At 44.4% G+C, this 19054-nt stretch overlaps 1 protein-coding gene across 2 annotated transcripts in view; it reads left to right on the top strand.

Moving 5' to 3' along the window:
• Window positions 1-19054, top strand: part of PLXNA4 (plexin A4) — a 1083593-nt gene that overhangs the window by 127427 nt on the left and 937112 nt on the right. For both annotated transcript variants that reach the window (XM_075345346.1, XM_075345347.1), the window contains exon 2: window positions 977-2210. In XM_075345346.1, coding sequence (XP_075201461.1) covers window positions 1035-2210 — 1176 coding nt within the window. In that variant the 5' untranslated portion in view covers window positions 977-1034. The remainder of the gene's footprint in view (window positions 1-976; window positions 2211-19054) is intronic.

Raw genomic sequence — 19054 nt, 5'->3', positions numbered from 1 at the left:
GTTACATTTTTGCATCATTTTTGCTACAGAATTCTGATTAATAAGTAAAGCTATGCTGATTTCCTTGTAGCCTTCACCTTTTTTGTGTAAAGAAATTATTTTCTTTCTTAGGTCTTGTGACAGTTCTCTTTCATGTGGTGCCATTGCTGATAGCATGAAATGGAAGGGGTTTCATTTTGATAAAGGTGTATTCCCATCTCCAAGATCCTATCCCAATATGTAGTAGGTGTGATAATAACAATAATATTATCAAATATCTCCAATTAGTAATGTATAAATGTAGTTAGTTCTCCTTATATAGCCATGTCACTTATCTCATGTGCAGGGCATTGTAGCTATGGTATCCATAGTAACGTCCACTTATATAGTAACAGTTAGTTTCTCATGGTCGTAAAAAAGGATACCTAAGTTGCAATGCCCTGCACATGAGGTAAGCGACATGGCTATATCAGGAGAACTAAACTACATTTCTAATTTATTAAAATTTAATAGATTAATTAATAATCTATTATTACACCTACTAAATATTGGGATAGGATCTTGGAGATGGGAACACCCCTTTATCAAAATAAAACCACTTCCCATTTCATACTGTAAGCAATGGCACCACATGGAAGAGAACTGTCACAAGACCTGAGGAATAAAATAATTTCTAATTGGAGGTATTTGATATTATTATTATTATTACACTGACTACATTTTAGGATAGTATCTTGGAGATGGGAATACCCTTTTAATGAGAAAGCTATGGAAATTAAAATACTGAATTGCTGTGGTGTATATAGTATTAGACTATGTTTATGAAGGCTGCAAAGTTATTTTTTTAACCTGTTAATAAATTTCCAAAAGATTGTAGATGTGATAAAGGGATATTTTACATTTAATGTACTTACTGTTAATTCAGAGTATTGTATCAGTAGTATAATATACTTGTTGTTAGCCAATATATTTGACATGTGTTCTTATTTCTTGACAGGACCCAAGGGAGTAAACCCATCATATTGAAAATCACAAAACAATATTTGGCTACAACTATGGCATCTGTGAGATGGAGCTGGATTTGCACCATTTCCCTCTTTATGGTATTAGACACCGTGTCAGCTATCTCCCAAAAGACTTCACAGACTAAAAGAAATGTTACCACTTTCTATGCTGAGCAAGCTGACTGGACTTTTAATCACTTGGTAGTTGATGAAAGAACTGGACACATTTACCTAGGAGCTATTAACAGAATCTACAAACTTTCTGAAGACTTGAAGGTCCTATTGACCCACCAGACTGGACCAGATGAAGACAACCCAAAGTGTTATCCTCCTAGGATAGTCCAGCCGTGTAATGAGCCGTTGGTGTATACTAACAATGTAAATAAAATGCTGCTAATTGACTACAAAGAAAACAGATTAATAGCCTGTGGCAGCCTTTATCAAGGCATCTGCAAGCTACTCAGACTAGAGGACCTCTTTAAACTTGGCGAGCCTTTCCACAAAAAAGAACATTACCTTTCAGGGGTTAATGAGAGTGGCTCTGTTTTTGGAGTTATTGTTTCAAACAACAACTTGGATGATAAATTGTTTATTGCCACATCTGTTGATGGGAAACCAGAATACTTTCCTACCATTTCAAGCAGAAAACTCACAAGGAACTCAGAGGCTGATGGGATGTTTGCATATGTGTTCCATGATGAGTTTGTTGCATCAATGATAAAAATACCCTCAGACACTTTCAATGTTATTCCAGACTTTGATATTTACTATATATATGGTTTTAGCAGTGCAAACTTTGTATATTTCTTGACACTTCAACCAGAGATGACATCTCCACCTGGTTCCACTACAAAGGAGCAAGTCTATACATCGAAGTTAGTACGTCTGTGTAAAGAGGACACAGCTTTTAATTCATACGTTGAGGTTCCAATTGGATGTGAGAAAAATGGTGTGGAGTACAGGCTTCTTCAGGCAGCTTATTTGTCCAAAGCTGGATCAATTCTTTCCAGATCTTTAGGGATCAAACCTGGTGATGATGTATTATTTACCATCTTCTCTAAGGGTCAGAAGAGGCGAACCAAATCCCTGGATGAGTCTGCCTTGTGCGTCTTTGCTCTAAAACAAATTAATGATAGAATTAAAGAAAGACTACAATCTTGCTACAAGGGTGAAGGCACTTTAGATCTTGCCTGGCTGAAAGTGAAGGACATTCCTTGCAGTAATGCGGTAAGTCAAGTTGTTTTGTTAATTGCCTTTTATGTGAAAAAAGAAGATAGATGTCCAGTAGTAGTCAACAAAATATTATAAAAATAATTTCCACCCTTGTTGACTGTAAAGTATTTTGTTGGTCATCATGTACCACAGGAATTTCACTGCATTCCTTCCTAGTGCCGATATATTTTTTATGGTTCCATGTTAAAGCCAACTCTACATGAATAATTTTCTAGTAGTCTGAAATGCCATTTAAATCCATACCAGACTAGTGATTTGTATTTTACAATTTCCAAATGAAAATGGAAGAGAGCTGCAGACTGTAGTATCATTAGGTAAATGGCAGGAAACAGTTAAGAATGGCAAGCATCCAAAACAGCTGGAAAGTGAGAGATGCCAAAGATGACATTGGTTAGACCTCCAGGGTTGCAACCATTAAAATCTTAAAATTCAGAGTTCTAAATGGACATTGATTGTTCTGGTTAATGATTGCTTACAGTAACTAATGTAGAGGTTTCGAAGACAAAAACATATTTTAATGGTTTTCTTAGAATAGATTTTAATGTCTTTATATTTAGGTAGCTTATCTACTATACTGTTTAGGTGCTTTATAGGCAGCAAGTTTATTCTAGTTTACATGAAAACCCCAAAGTGGCTTTCTAGGATTAGAAAAACATGCCTACTATCTTACAAAAACAATGACATACTTGTCCACAGATTGTGTCTGGTATTAAAGCTCTGCACCATTGAAATGAATAAGGCTGGACCAGAGTCCCCACTGGGCAGATGTTGTGCTGTTTTTGGGAGAAATCATGCGTGGCATATGGAGAGAAGTCAAGTTTATGCTGCGCTGTCACCAAGGAATCAAAGTTTATTAATTCATCTCTTTTATTCTTACAGGTCTACGCGTTTGAGAGATCGCAGTCTCCTTTATCAGGACATTCAAGAGAAAATGAAGAATCTGAGATTGTTCATTTTCTCTTTTGAATGTCCTGATGAAAGAGACTGCGATCTCTCAAACGCGTAGACCTGTAACAAGAATAAAAGATAAATTAATCAACTTTGATTCCTTGGTCATAGCGCGGCATAAACCCGACTTCTCTCCATATTCCACGCATTGTCTCTTTCGGGGCTGCGGATGTTCGCCATATTTGTTACGTGATTATAGGTGTTGTGACTACCACAACCCTATTAGATGAGCTTATTACCTTTTAATAAACTGATGGACACCCACGTAAGACTCTCACAGTTTTTTTGTGGAAGAAATCAGTCATATTTTTTGACTAAGTGACCAAGTATGACTGGCAATTTTACAATCCTACTGCTTGTTTAGATGAATGAAATCTTGGATTAGCAATATAGTATGTAGTTGTGATACTTATGGTCATATTTAGAAATTCATTTATTGGTTCATTATTCCTTTACTGCCCCTAGACAGGATATATAGGTCAGCTAAAACAGTTGGACCATGTAGTTTTTGGAATTCCTAACACATATTACCAAGGCAATCTTATTTTTAGCTATTGTTTGGAGGGGATCCACAAATGTCATTTAGGACTATGGATGTGGAATCTATTTGGTAGGTTGAAAAAGCAATAATTGTAGTCAAGATCCTTATATAACTTTATTATAATGACGGTTGATTGTGTAACCCAATTGGGATTAATTGCCCCCATGGTGATTCTGTGGTTAGCAATGTGGCCTTAAAATAAAGTATTATAGTCCTAGATTTGAGGCATTATATAAATGGAGTTTGCATTTTTCCTGTTTCACCGTGTTTACTTGGGGGCAAAAGTGTTTTTGTCCACTCAGTGCATACACTTGTACAAAAGAGTCCTTTATTACCATTCAAATTTGATAACCAAATCCTGATAGGAGTGACGTAAGAGGAATAACCTTGAATTTGGGGTTCCCTTTAGGAGATGTGGTCACCCAGTGGTTGGAATGTAAATTTTAGCCTTTTGATCTTTTTTTTAGCATTTTGTGATCTGTTGAGCATAAGTCTTGGGAATTTGTATTCCTTAATAAAACTTGCAGAATGGTAAAGGTGACACATCTATTTTTGCATGTGCTTGTCTGGGATATCGAAATTCGATTCTGAGATCCACTGTGGTTATAAATTGATGCAAGATATTACAGAACTATTTTAAAGCCATTCCATGTTGTCAATGTTGCCAAAAAATACAGCAAGAAATTAGAGGTGGTGGAAAACCAAGTCATTTGACCATGTCAATAATCTGTGGCCATTAGATGGGAGCACAGAGAACTGTCTTCCAACGTCTGGCATCCGTAGCTTTTCTTTTGGTTAACTGGTCTGGTGATGAACATGTGCCACTCTGCCAGGTCGGCTAAACAAAACAAGAGCCACAGATTAGTTAAGGCCCAGTCACACACAACGACTTACCAGCGATCCCGACAACATTACGACCTGATAAGGATTGCTGGTAAGTCGCTGGGAGGTCGCTGGTGAAATGTCACACAGTCAGACCTTACCAAAGACGCAGTAACGATCAGTGACTTGTATAACGATCTCGGTGGGCGTTAGGACCGTTTTAGGAGGTCTTTAGTAGGCATCAAACACAGCGATGCGTCCTGCCCAGCAGGACATCGCCTTTGAAGAAAATGGTCCAGACCATTCATCAACGATTAGCGATCTCACAGCAGGGGCCTGATCAATGGTAGGTGTCACACATAACGAGATCGCTGGCGAGATCGTTGCTGCGTTACAGAAACTGTGACTCAGCAACGATCTCGTTAGCGATCTCGTTGCGTGTGACGGGGCCTTTAGAAGGAGGTCCTTATGGCTCCCATCAAGCAGCTACAGATTTCTGGCATATCCAATGGACCCGGTCCTGCAAATCAATTTCCATCAACTTTACAAGAAATTTCCATTGCAGCTACACATCATTCTTATAAATGAATGAGGGACCGTGAGCATTGAAGCTCCCCTTGTGCTATGACTAAAAGATGGGGGATGGTCCTAATCTTGGACCCCTTACCATAATGTCTGTATGTCCTTAAAGGGTCCCATGAACAGGAGTTGTTCATTTAGGATGATCCTTCCAATTCTTAAGGGTGCTTTACATGCTGCGACATCGCTACCGATATATCGTCGGGGTCACGTCGTTAGTGACGCACATTCGGCGCCAGTAGTGACATCACAGCGTGTGACACTAATGAGTGACGATCAACGATCGCAAAATCGTTCCAAAACGGGGATCGTTGACTCGTCGGTCATTTCCTTAATATCGCTGCTGCCACAGGTACAATGTTGTTCGTCGTTCCTGCAGCAGCACACATCGCTACGTGTGACACCGCAGGAACGATGAACATCTCCTTACCTGCATCCACTGGCAATGAGGAAGGAAGTAGGTGGGTGGGATGTTTCGTCCCGCTCATCTCCGCCCCGCCGCTTCTATTGGCTGGCCGCTTAGTTACGCTGCAGTGACGTCGCTATGACACCGAACGCACCTCCCCCTTGAAGGAGGGATTGTTTGGCAGTCACAGCAACGGCGCGGACAAGGTATGTGCGTGTGACGCTGCTGTAGCGATAATGTTCGCTACAGCAGCGATCAATAAATGTTGCACGAGCGACGGGGGCGGGTGCTATCGCGCTCGACATCGCTAGCAATCGCTAGTGGTGTCTCAGTGTGTAAAGCACCCTTTACTCTCACACATATAAGTTAGTTTGCACTGGATTTGTATTCATTGTTATTTTTTTTGTAATTCTTTAGAGATTATTTTTTTCCACAGAATCAATTATGTTATTCAGTACTATTAATTTAAGCAAGGTGCTATATATCTTTTGCTAGATATGTGAGAGCATCAAGCAGTAAATACTTTATTTCTTAGGATACATGAACATAAGAGGTTTAGATAACATTTGCATGAAAATAGAATAAAATTTATACTTTTCTTATCCCCCTGAAGAATTAGATATCCACTGCAAAATGCTGCACAAGTATCAACAGAACAGAGAAAATGTACTAAATGAAATAGCAGAACTTAGTAGATTCTCAGTGCAGAGGGAAAAAGCTATGGAATAAAGACTTTATATTTTATAGAGTTTTCAGCCCTGGACTCTCAATTTGTCTTTAAAGGGAACCTGTCAGGTGTAATAAGCACCCAGAACCATGAGCATTTCTGGGTGCATATTGCTAATCCCTGCCTAACTGTCCCTGTATCTAGCAGCATAGATAAAGAGATCTTTAGAAAAAGTATTTCTAAAGATCCTTTATGATATGCTAATAAGTGCAAGGACTAGTTGCAAGGGCGTTAGTTCCTGCGCTCATTCTGCCCTCTTAGTTACCGGAAGTGCCGGGACGTCTGATCATTGGTGACAGCGGACACAGGTACGCATGTCACCGCTGATGATGCTGTATTGAATTGCATATTAGCACTTCCCTGTGGGTGTGCTAACATGCTAAGAGGCGGATTGAGCGCAGGAACTGACGCCCCGTGACTATTCCTTGCATTCATTAGCATATCATAAAGGATCTTTAGAAATACTTTTTCTACAGAACTCTTTATCTATGCTAGTGTACATACACTGATCGTTAGGCAGGGATTAGCAATATACACCAGAACTGCTCATTGTTCTGGGTGCATATTGCACCTGTCAGGTTCCCTTTAAGAGAAAAACACTGTACAAATCCTGACATCTTAAGAAAAATGTATTATTCTCCCACCTGTATTTGTCCCTATGTACCTAAATGTATCATACTAGTCTGCAGACACATGTACCTTCCACATTACAGTACATTATTAAGGACTTTTGTTTTTTTTTCCTTTTTCTAAATATGTAATGATGCATAATAAGAATAGTTTTCAAATGTTTTGCTCATCTTAAAGTTAATTTCGAATATTAATTAAAGGGGGATCCTGACAGCTGATACATGTTGTCTGACCCATGGGCAGCTTGAACCAGACGCTGGCTGTAAAGTTTCAGCCATGCTTCTAGATGAAACCTGTCACTCCAGGGCAGTGGGTGGCGTGAAGCCACCAGGACATCCCTGTCCAACTAGTCTCCCTTGCGGCTATTAAACTATGTTTTTCTCTGAAATCCTAAATCCTTTCAGAGTTAAACATATATGGCTGACATCATACAGCCAGTACATGCTGCCCGTGGCTCGTGCATCATGTATCAGCTATCACGGTCTCTTTAAACGTCTTTTTTTCCAATGTTCTAAATTAATGACTGATTAATGTAAACATATGTGTATAGGGATTGAATATTTGTTCTTTTTTTATCCCCAGAATAGTCAGGGAAAATATAGACTTCTGCCTGCATTCAAGTTCAAGAGCTTATTGCATTATTAAAGGGATTGTCCAAATTTATAAAACTTGTTTAGCAGCAGGGAATATAAAAAAAATAAACAAAATGTTTTAACCCATTAAAAGAGTTGTCCAGGAATCTAATATTAATGACCTTAAGATAGGTCATCAATATCAGATCAATATAAGGCTGGAGTCACACTTGAGTGTGACTCGTGAGAGGATCGCATCGCACTGCCTGGACCAGCCGGCGGCTCTCCTGACAAGAGCGGGTTAGCTGCATAGAAATACATGAATCTGATACTCTCATGTCAGGAAAGCTGCCGGCCAGTCTGAGCGATGCGATGTGATGCGGTCCTCGCATGTTACACGCAAGTGTGACTCAACCGTAAGGGGTACTTTGCACGCTGCGACATCGCAAGCCGATGCTGCGATGCCGAGCGCGATAGTCCCCGCCCCTGTTGCAGCTGCGATATCCTTGTGATAGCTGCCGTAGTGAACATTATCGCTACGGCAGCTTCACATGGAATCACCTGTTCTGGGACGTCGCTCTGGCCGGCGACTCGCCTCCTTATTAAGGGGGCGGGTCGTACGGCGTCACTGCGACGTCACACAGCAGGTGGCCAATAGGAGCGGAGGGGCGGAGATGAGCGGGATGTAAACATCCTGCCCACCGTCTCCCTTCCGCATATCCTACGGGAGCTGCGGTGACACCATTAGGAGATGTTCCTCGCTCCTGTGGCTTCACACACAGCGATGTGTGCTGCTGCTGGAGCGAGGAACAACATCGGACCATCGCGTCAGCGTAATTATAGATTACGCCGTTGCTACACCGATGATACGATTACGACACTTTTGCGCTCGTTAATCGTATCATCTAGGCTTTACACACTACAATGTCGCCTGCGATGCCGGATGTGCGTCACTTTCAATTTGACCCCACCGACATCGCACCTGCGATGTCGTAGTGTGCAAAGTACCCCTAAGTCTAACAATTCCACCAATCAGTTGTTGTTAGATCAGTGGCAGCCAAATGTAAACATTGAACAGAGCTAAAGAAATATATTCCATCCAATATGTTCTTGGCTATTGCTGAGAACTGCACATCAGCTTTCATTCAATAGAGAAGAGTAGCTGATGTGCAGTTTTGAGCAGCAGTCGCTAATAGCAATAATAGCTGATCTGTGGGGTGTCAGGTATCGAACCACCACCAATCTGATCTTATGACCTATCCTAGGGAGAAGTTATCAATATTAAGTGCCTGGACAACCCCTTTGAATACCCCACTGTCTGCACTGGAGTGGATTTAATGGGGGAGCTTAGTTTTGTTTTAGTTGTTTGTTTTATTCACACTCAATGATGTTAAAAAAAAAATTTCAACTCCCAGAAGACATCGCCAATTTCAAAAATAGCTATAAAAACCTATCCCCTAATGTAATTGACAGGTCACCAAAACTTTTTAAAAAAATTATTGGTTTCAGAAAGACAAAGCCCTATCAAAATAAATCATAAAATGAGTCGGCACATAATTTAGACCTAAAAATGTAATGATATTAGAAGTATAGTTATTAATGTATGCCAATGCATGTAAAGTGCTATGGAATTAATGGCGCTATATAAGTGAATACATATTATTATTATTTCACATATTCGTTAGTATATATATATAATGTGATATTATACACTATTTATGTATACTTTAGATGTAGTACCCTTCTTCAGGAGGAACTGTTGTTTGATCTGTGACTGTATTGGAGCTTATAGAAATGTAGTATAACATCGGAGCTCGCCTGTAGCAGTATTTCCTAGAGATAAATTCACAATCATATAACTTTCCTGTATTCATGCTTCCATGAAGATTTTCTTTTTCCCTTTTATAGAGCTATTGTAGAGACAGAGAGGGAAAAGTAAAACAATCAGTGTGGGTCCCGACAAACAAGCCAGAGGACATAATGATCGGAAACAGGAGTAGAAAACCATAAAAGTGTAAGCCAGGCAGACATTCGCCTGAGGTTTACTTACAGAGTTCATAAGTAAGAAATCAAAGATAATTTTCCAATGTTGCCATCCATTTAATGAAGCCGTTACTTTACTATTATTTCACAGGAATAGTTTTGCTCCCAAGAGTGGTAGAAGATCAGATATTCACTTACAAATAGACCCTCCGGCAATATGGGGGTAACTCTATTTAGGATAGTTGGACTCTGTTCAGTTTATCTGTTGTCAATTTTCTGCCTACCAGATTATCACCTCTGGCTTCTGTGAATCCCATGGGTTATCAAGGTCACGACAAGCTGAAGATGTGCGGAAGATTTCTGTCCATACACTTCACTTAAATATTATTCACATGTGAAAAATAATATTCACATTACTAATAATGAGGGGATAAGCTAAGCACTACATTGATAAAAAGCCATTTCACAACAGCACAGGGAGCACTAGGATGTTAATATTTCCTTCTGCTTAGACACTGATGTACCGCTAATGACGGGAAGACCATGAATATAATGACCCATAATGCACTGTAAGTGGAGGGTAAAAGAGGCTGCCGTCATAGACGTGTTCAAATAAGCCTTGACGTGACGGGATAAAACACATTTAACTAAGTTATATATTTAATAAAAGTACTTACACGATAATGAATGGGGCAGATTTAAGGCAGGATTGAATGTGATGGTGTTCGTATATATTGCAGAGCCTAAAATATAATGTCAAAGCGAGCCTAGATTAACAGTCACTATCTCAATGTTAGATGGACTTGTTTTGGGGTGGCAGAGGTGAAAATGGGTACTAAATGTATGATTGGTGGGTGTCCAATAACCGGGATATACACTGATCACTAGTTCAGAGGTCCCGGGCCCTCATTTCTAGAGTTATTTGAAAGAAGTGCTGGTTACGTGTGTGTCCTGCCTCACCAGTCCATGTCCACGTGACTGATGGAAATACCTAAGTGCTGTCCTTAATTCAGATCCTTCCGGTACAGAGAGCTTGGGATACTAGTGGTTGGTAGGTGTTCTAGCAGTTGGACCACCGGTGATCATACTTTCATTATCTGTCCCTTAAATAGGGGACAACCTAGATTGTTACATCATTTATTTCACATCACCTAGTTGTGAGGAGATTATGTTTATGTAAGCATTGTGGCTTCCATTTTTTTCATTTATGCTATGGCCATCTTTAAAGATAATCTGTCAGGTTATTATAACCCAAACTAATATGTAAAGTCACTGTAATGCTAATTATTTCCATACCATTATTTTAGAAACCTAGTTAACATTTTATGGAAATTTATGGTTGAATTATGCAAATATGCCACAAGTGCACTGGATTTACAGCTCTGCTGCCTCTTTCATACCCACTGTCCGTCTCCTATAAGTGGTTGACAGGTCCCTCTTCTTTCAGTGACTTGCCTTTCCCACCCTGAGATGTAGTACAAGTGCTGTCATTTCCCTGAACAGGGTATGCACAGGAAAGTCTTGATGATGAAAACAGCATAGTTTGCAGATTGCGCTAGAGACTTGGCCATCTTCTACACTCCCGCTACTCGTACCCACAATGGTCATCCTAGTGAATAAAACTATTAGAGTCTGGCATGATCTGCAACCTATGCATATCATGCTAGACACCTACAGTCTTCCTCATCAAGACCTTACTGTCAATGGTCTTCCTCTAAGAAATGATGACTGATTTGGGCATGAGAGGTACTGTAGGTCAGAGGTCCCCAACTCCAGTCCTCAAGGCCCACCAACAGTGCTTGTTTTTGGGATTTCCTTAGTATTGCACAGGTGTAATGTAATTACCTGCCCAGGTGCTGGTTCCAACAGCAGTGCAATGCTAAGGAAATCCTGAAAACATGCACTGTTGGTGAGCCTTGAGGACTGGAGTTGGGGAACCCTGCTGTAGGTCACTGAAAAAAAGAGTACAAAAATACATACAGCTGCACTCTAGAATGCTAAGAATGAATAAGTGAACTCTGATATTGCATTACTGCTATAAGAATATTTGAAAAAAGAGATACTTAGCTTATGTATAGGTCAATGCATGTGATGTTGATAAGCACGACAAGGTGATCTCTCATACATATATACCAATATATGAGAGATCGCCTTGTCGTTGGTTATCGGGCTCACATGCATTGGCCAATACATAAGCTAAGTATCTCTTTTTTTCTTCAAATATTCCTATAGCATTAATGCAATACCAGAGTTCCCTTATTCATTGTTAGCATTTTAGAGTGCAGCTGTATGTATTTTTGTAGTTATATTGTGTTTTCAGCTGGCACCTGTTCACACCAATTAGACGTGCGGGTCAGTATCTTTGATAACTTAAAAAAGAGTGGTCTGTCAAACACTGACAGTAGTCAGGGGGCACATGTTGCTAATTTGCATAACCATTAAACAATTACATTTCCCTAAACGTAAAGCCAGATCTCTAAAGTAAAGGTATGGATAGAATCAGCATTATAGCACCTTGTAGATAGATGGCATTAGTTTAGGGTATGAAATCCAGATGACAGGTTCCTTTTAAATAGATACTGGTGAATTTTGACAAACCCCATTGTCTTTAATCCGTTGTGAATTCCAGTATATGCTTTTCTTGTGATCTTCTATATCATAAAGGCTGGCCAACATCCTAAAGCCACCAGATCTTTAGCAAAGTAGGTAACATACCAGATTAATTATTTTTGCTTGTTTATATTATGAAATTCAAAGGAAATAGGATAATAAGATTGAATTTATGAAATATTTTCTTTACAATGACTTGATAATGAATGCTGTGGGAAAGAAGAATGTACACCTTAAATAGGTCGTGATAACAGTAGGTAAGACTTACTGGTTACAAGCATTTCTAAATAGCAGTCATCGTAGAAAGGTCAGCCACATTATTTTCATGGTATACTATGCTGCTCTATATCCTGGTTTTAAAAGCAGAATAGAAGTGTTATCGTAACATGTCTGGTCAAGATTTATTACTCACCCACGAGTTGCTGTCCCCACTGGTAGATTAAAGGTTACAGGCAGCAGTGCTGGTAATCTATAGTATTCAACTTCATGTTATTATTACCCTTCCCCTACAATAAAAGCTGAGAATTCAGGTAAAAATCTCATTTTAAAAGTAAGCAAATTATCTATCTATCTATCTATCTATCTATCTATCTATCTATCTATCTATCTATCTATCTATATCTATCTATCTATCTATCCCTCTATCTATCTATCTATCTATCTATCTATCTATCTATCCCTCTATCTATCTATCTATCTATTGTGAAGCCCCACAAGTGCAGTGTCGGTGCATTACCTTCAGGGACTCCACTCAGCTGGATCTTGTCACAGGTAGGAGATCTTCTTTTAGGATTGTCGTGACGCCACTCTCAGAATTGCGGTCAGTGGGGACCACCACTGCAGGTTAAGGGATGCCTGGGGCTGATGGTGGGTGCAGCCAGTTGTAATAGCCTCCTGAGAGTGAGGCAAGCCCCAGGGCCCTGTGTAGGTGTGTAGAACCACAAGGCGCAGAATAACTCCACACAAGCAGAATGTCTTTCAGGGGTTTTACTCACAGTTGATGGCAGGGTGAGTAACCCGGGCGTAGCTGGGATGAACCAGGCTGGAACCAGGTGTCCTTCAGGCTGACTGATGAGGGTGGCTACCGACTCGCCTTCCTTAGCCCTTCTGTGGTTTGTGGTAACCCCGACTTTTAGTCCCTATGGGGGTCACCCAGGGAAGTAGCTGCTCCCCTCGTTTGTTTGCCGTTTGCTTGTCGCCTGGACCAGATCACTCCAGCTGCTTGCCTCCTGTGAACTATGGGCCCTAACTGTGGCTACGTGGCTGCGGCTTTTGTGGTGTTGTGGCGTGGGCTTTAAGGGCCCCACACCGGCAGGTTTAGCAAGGAAAGGTGGATCTATCCCCGCACCGGGATCTGCCGCCCGTTTGGGCCTGGTACTCCCTGACAGTCTCCGTACTTTCCACTACACTGCTCTCTCTCCAGCTGTGTGTGGTGTTCGGGCAGCACTACCAGGTGACCGTTCTCCCCCGTCGGTAGTCACTGCGCGGACGCTGTTAGACTGTCACAGCCCCAGGGGTCTGCTCCTCACGTCTGCTCTCCCTGGACTGCACTAAACCGGCTCACTCGTGGGACCTGCACTGCTACTCCTGTCTGAGCTTCACTTCCATGCTCCTCACTCCTCCACACTCTGCTTCAGACTGTTTACTCCTCCTTCTCTTTTCCCCTTGTGCCTGCCTACGCCACCTAGCAACCAGGCTCTCTACCACACCCCTTGAGTGGAGATGGAGGCTTCGCCCCCTCCACTCCTCAAGTGGAGGTGAAGGCTTTGCCCCCTCCTGGGATCCCCAGGGGTCCTCTCAAAGGTACATGTGTGAGACCTGATCACTATGCGCCTGTGTAGTCACACCTCGGTCAGCCTTCTGGATTACCTGTATTGTACTGTCCCCAGCATGGGTGCAGTACTCAGTGGTGCCTGACCAGGTCAGGGGCGCCACATTCCCCCTTAGTTATCACCAGCACGTCCTCGGGCTGCAAGACAACATTTTAAAATGCATAAAACATTAAAACATGGTAAAACTTTTAAAACCACCAGGTACCATACATCACCACCCTCCACCCACAAGTCCGTTAACCCACCCTAAACCCTTTCACGTTGGCCGCGCCTTCAGCCACTTCTGGCAGGATGTAGAGGCGGCTTTCATGGTCTAGTGGTCTTCAGGGTATACCTGGCCTGGTGGATCCGCGCCTTCAGCCTCTTCTGGCAGGATGCAGAGGCGGCCTCCACAGTTGGTGCTGACCAGGTACCCTCTTTGTGGTGGAGAGCCAGGCCCCATAAACAGGCATGCTCTCTGGTTGCAGGCGAGCCAAGGCCCCATAAACAGACGTGCTCCCTGGTTGCAGGCGAGCCAAGCCCCTAAACAGGCTGGCTCTGGTGGTGGTACCTCTGGGGTAACTATGTACACTGCGAGAGTTTGTGGCTATAGCCAGTTCATAGCCTTAAGGTTCATGGGTTTCTCACATTAGTTCATGTGGGCGCATTTCTTAAACATTAACGTTGCAAAACTTTTCAAAACTTGTCAAACTGGTAACTTCTGTACTTCTTTCTTTACTTTATGCAGATTCCTCCTGACCAGGGCTTGGGCCTGTAGGGCTGCGGCACCTGTGGTTTTCTCCATCTCTGTCTTTTCCTTCTTCTTCTGTATCTGTTTCTTTTTCTGTTGAGACCGCAGGTCCACTGTAGGGATTTCTGGGACATGGCGTAACATCAAGTGCATACCATCCTCTTTCTCCCTGATGCATTGTGAACTCCACTGTATCTCCCATCTGTAAGTTCCTTCCTGGATGTCCTCTGGGCAAATGGGCTCTAACGTCTCTTCTATTAACAAAGATGCCTTCTTTTATACCAGGAGCTACTATGAAGCCATATCCTGATTTCAAGCTGAAGTCTTCTACTACACCACGACAAAGTGGACCTCTAACCTGGGATTTGGCCCTTCTCAGGAACCGTTTCTCTTCCAAGTCTCTGGCCATGACTTCGTTTTTCTGCTCTGGAGACTGCGGTGCAGGGGAAAGCTTGGTTCTGCTACGGCGCCGTGTCCTACGGGCTGGATTCTGCTGGGCTGTTACTTCACTGCCTGCAGGCCCCCAGGTGAGGTTTCTGGGCAATTCTTCCTCTTCATCCCAGCGGGAATACGGCAGCATCTCTGGCTCTGGGCATGGATCCACTGCTGATGGCTCCGGGGTCAGCTCCTCAGCTTCCTGGCCTCCTCTCCCCCTTAGTTCTTCTAAGCACTCCTGTTGTGGCAGCGCTGGAGATGGGTGTTCATCAGCAGGCCCGGGCGGGGGACTCTTTGGCGTGGTTGCTGCAGAAGTCGCCTTGGGGGTGTGCGGAGGGAGCAGATACCGATCCACCATCTCCTGTGGGAACTGGGCCTCTAGGTCAGCCTTCAGCTTCCAGTATTCGGGGTCCTCTCCTATCAGGGACTTCCTAGCAGGGACTTCCTTAGACTGGGGAGCGGTGTCTGCTCTGGCCTTGCAGGCCGGGGTAAACAGAGGCACATTCTTGTCTTGGCGGGCCGCGCCCGACATGGCGGCGGCCTGGTCTTGGCGGGCCGCGCCTGTCATGGCGGCGGCCTGGTCTTGGCGGGCCGCGCCTGTCATGGCGGCGGCCTGGTCTTGGCGGGCCGCGCCCTGTATGGCGGCGGCCTGGTCTTGGCGGGCCGCGCCAGGCATGGCGGCGGCCTGGTCTTGGCGGGCCGTGCCGGGCATGGCGGCGGCCTGGATCAGCGTCGCTGTGTCAATCAGGGTCGCAGCTGGAGTCTTAGCGGGCATCGCTACTGTGGCCGGTTCTTGGCGGGCCGGGCAGGGCATCGCTGCGGCGGCCTGAATTGGCGTCGCAGCTGCGATGGGATCTGTGCAGGCTGGGCTGGGCGTCGCTGCAGCGATCGGAGCTTGGCGGGCCGCACCTGGCGTGGCTGCGGCCTGGCTCAGCACCTCGCCTGCGGCGTGGATGAGCGTCGCTGCTGCGGTGGGGTCTTGGCGGGCCGGGCAGGGCATCGCTGCTGCGGCCTGGTCCAGCGTCGCCGCGCCGGGCGCCTCTTCAGGGACCGCGGGCGTGGCAGCAGATCTCGGGGCACTCGCGCTGGCAGGGGCAACACTGGACTCACCCATCGGTGGCGCCATCGGGGTCTGAGTCGTCGCTGCTCGGTCTGGCACTCGTCGCGTGGCTCTCCCCTCGTAGGCCTGAACCGCTGCAGCCATCTCCAGAAGCTCCATGCGTTCCTCTCTGATCTGCTCTACGACCCGGGTCTCCAGTCGGTCGCAGAACTAGGCAAGTTCCCGATACCACCAGGCAGCGGAGCCTGGTTCTGGGTTTCTGCGTTCAGACGCCATTTCCTCTGCGCCTTCTTCTGCACGATTTCCCAGCAGTGGACTCGTCGCTGCCTCCAGTAGCAGGCTCTTCAGTTTCTGCTCTGCCTCTTCCAGCAGCAGGCTTCTGGCTCCCTTTCTGTCCCGACGTCTCTGAACGCCTCCGCTCTCATCACTTGCGAGGTCAGGACTCTGCAGGGGATCTCTGGGTAGCCACACCTCTTCGTGGGCGGTAACTTCTCCCAGCGCGGGCTGCTGTTGTTTTTCAGCGCGCTTTTCATGGTGGCAATATGGCGGCGCTTCCAATTTTCCAAGCGGACCGCCCAGGCACATGGTCACCTGTCTAAACAGGTCTAGTCCTTATCCTGTTCGTGACGCCAGATGTGAAGCCCCACAAGTGCAGTGTCGGTGCATTACCTTCAGGGACTCCACTCAGCTGGATCTTGTCACAGGTAGGAGATCTTCTTTTAGGATTGTCGTGACGCCACTCTCAGAATTGCGGTCAGTGGGGACCGCCACTGCAGGTTAAGGGATGCCTGGGGCTGATGGTGGGTGCAGCCAGTTGTAATAGCCTCCTGAGAGTGAGGCAAGCCCCAGGGCCCTGTGTAGGTGTGTAGAACCACAAGGCGCAGAATAACTCCACACAAGCAGAATGTCTTTCAGGGGTTTTACTCACAGTTGATGGCAGGGTGAGTAACCCGGGCGTAGCTGGGATGAACCAGGCTGGAACCAGGTGTCCTTCAGGCTGACTGATGAGGGTGGCTACCGACTCGCCTTCCTTAGCCCTTCTGTGGTTTGTGGTAACCCCGACTTTTAGTCCCTATGGGGGTCACCCAGGGAAGTAGCTGCTCCCCTCGTTTGTTTGCCGTTTGCTTGTCGCCTGGACCAGATCACTCCAGCTGCTTGCCTCCTGTGAACTATGGGCCCTAACTGTGGCTACGTGGCTGCGGCTTTTGTGGTGTTGTGGCGTGGGCTTTAAGGGCCCCACACCGGCAGGTTTAGCAAGGAAAGGTGGATCTATCCCCGCACCGGGATCTGCCGCCCGTTTGGGCCTGGTACTCCCTGACAGTCTCCGTACTTTCCACTACACTGCTCTCTCTCCAGCTGTGTGTGGTGTTCGGGCAGCACTACCAGGTGACCGTTCTCCCCCGTCGGTAGTCACTGCGCGGACGCTGTTAGACTGTCACAGCCCCAGGGGTCTGCTCCTCACGTCTGCTCTCCCTGGACTGCACTAAACCGGCTCACTCGTGGGACCTGCACTGCTACTCCTGTCTGAGCTTCACTTCCATGCTCCTCACTCCTCCACACTCTGCTTCAGACTGTTTACTCCTCCTTCTCTTTTCCCCTTGTGCCTGCCTACGCCACCTAGCAACCAGGCTCTCTACCACACCCCTTGAGTGGAGATGGAGGCTTCGCCCCCTCCACTTCTCAAGTGGAGGTGAAGGCTTTGCCCCCTCCTGGGATCCCCAGGGGTCCTCTCAAAGGTACATGTGTGAGACCTGATCACTATGCGCCTGTGTAGTCACACCTCGGTCAGCCTTCTGGATTACCTGTATTGTACTGTCCCCAGCATGGGTGCAGTACTCAGTGGTGCCTGACCAGGTCAGGGGCGCCACACTATTATCTATCTATCCCTCTATCTATCTATCTATCTATCTATCTATCTATCTATTATCTATCTATCTATTTATCTATCTATATCTATCTATCTATCTATTATCTATCTATATCTATCTATCGATCTATCCTATCTATCTGTGTGTCTGTCTATCTATCTTATCTGTCTATCTATCTATATCTAACCATGTGTCTATCTATCTATCTATCTATTTATCTATCTATATCCCTCTATCTATCTATTTATCTATCTCTATCTATCTATCTGTCTATCTATCTATCTATCTATCTATCTGTGTGTCTGTCTATCTATCTTATCTGTCTATCTATCTATGTTCCTAACTAATTAAAGAGGACCAATTACCAGGATTGTCCTATATAAACTAAAGCCAGAGCTATACTGGCACTATCAGGCTGATTCTAAACATACCTTTAATAGTGAGATCGGATATATACAGTGCGAAATACAGGCAAGTAAAGTTTGTGAAATGCACTGTTATTTGATGAAAGGTGCAACGGAATATCTAATAGGTGGGTCGGGTTTTGCTAGTTATTCCCGCCCCTGTCTGCCTGTCTGTCCTTCCTCCCTCTGTCCTTCCTCCCTCCTTCCTCCCCCTGTAATAACAGAGACAGGGAGAGGAAGAGCATGCAGGCAGACAGACAGGGGTGGGAATAACTAGCAAAACCTGACCCACCTATTAGATATTCCGTTGCACCTCTCATCAAATAACAGTGCATTTCACAAACTTTACTTACCTATATTTTGGAAAGTATACGTTCAATCTGAGCATGATAGCACCAGTATAACAATGACTTTAGTTTACACATGAAAATCCTGGTGGTTGGTCCTCTTTAACTGTTAATATTTTGCTCAGTCACTCCCTACAGACAAGCTTTAAACTATTTGTAATTATTACATTGGCACTGTGAGTGGAAAGGAAGGGGTTAATCCGCACTGTCGTATAATGAAGAAACGATAAGACCAGATCCTGGATGAGTGTTTTATTGTCAACGCATATCGGAGTTAGAAGTTCTTCATCAGGACCAAACACAATTTGTGATTTGTCCTAACTCCGAAACGCGTTGACAATAAA

Source organism: Anomaloglossus baeobatrachus, chromosome 4 (genome assembly GCF_048569485.1).
Source record: "Anomaloglossus baeobatrachus isolate aAnoBae1 chromosome 4, aAnoBae1.hap1, whole genome shotgun sequence".
In the NCBI taxonomy this organism is placed as follows: domain Eukaryota; kingdom Metazoa; phylum Chordata; class Amphibia; order Anura; family Aromobatidae; genus Anomaloglossus; species Anomaloglossus baeobatrachus.
Note: the sequence above shows the minus strand (reverse complement) of the source record. Positions and strands in the feature narration are given on the sequence as shown.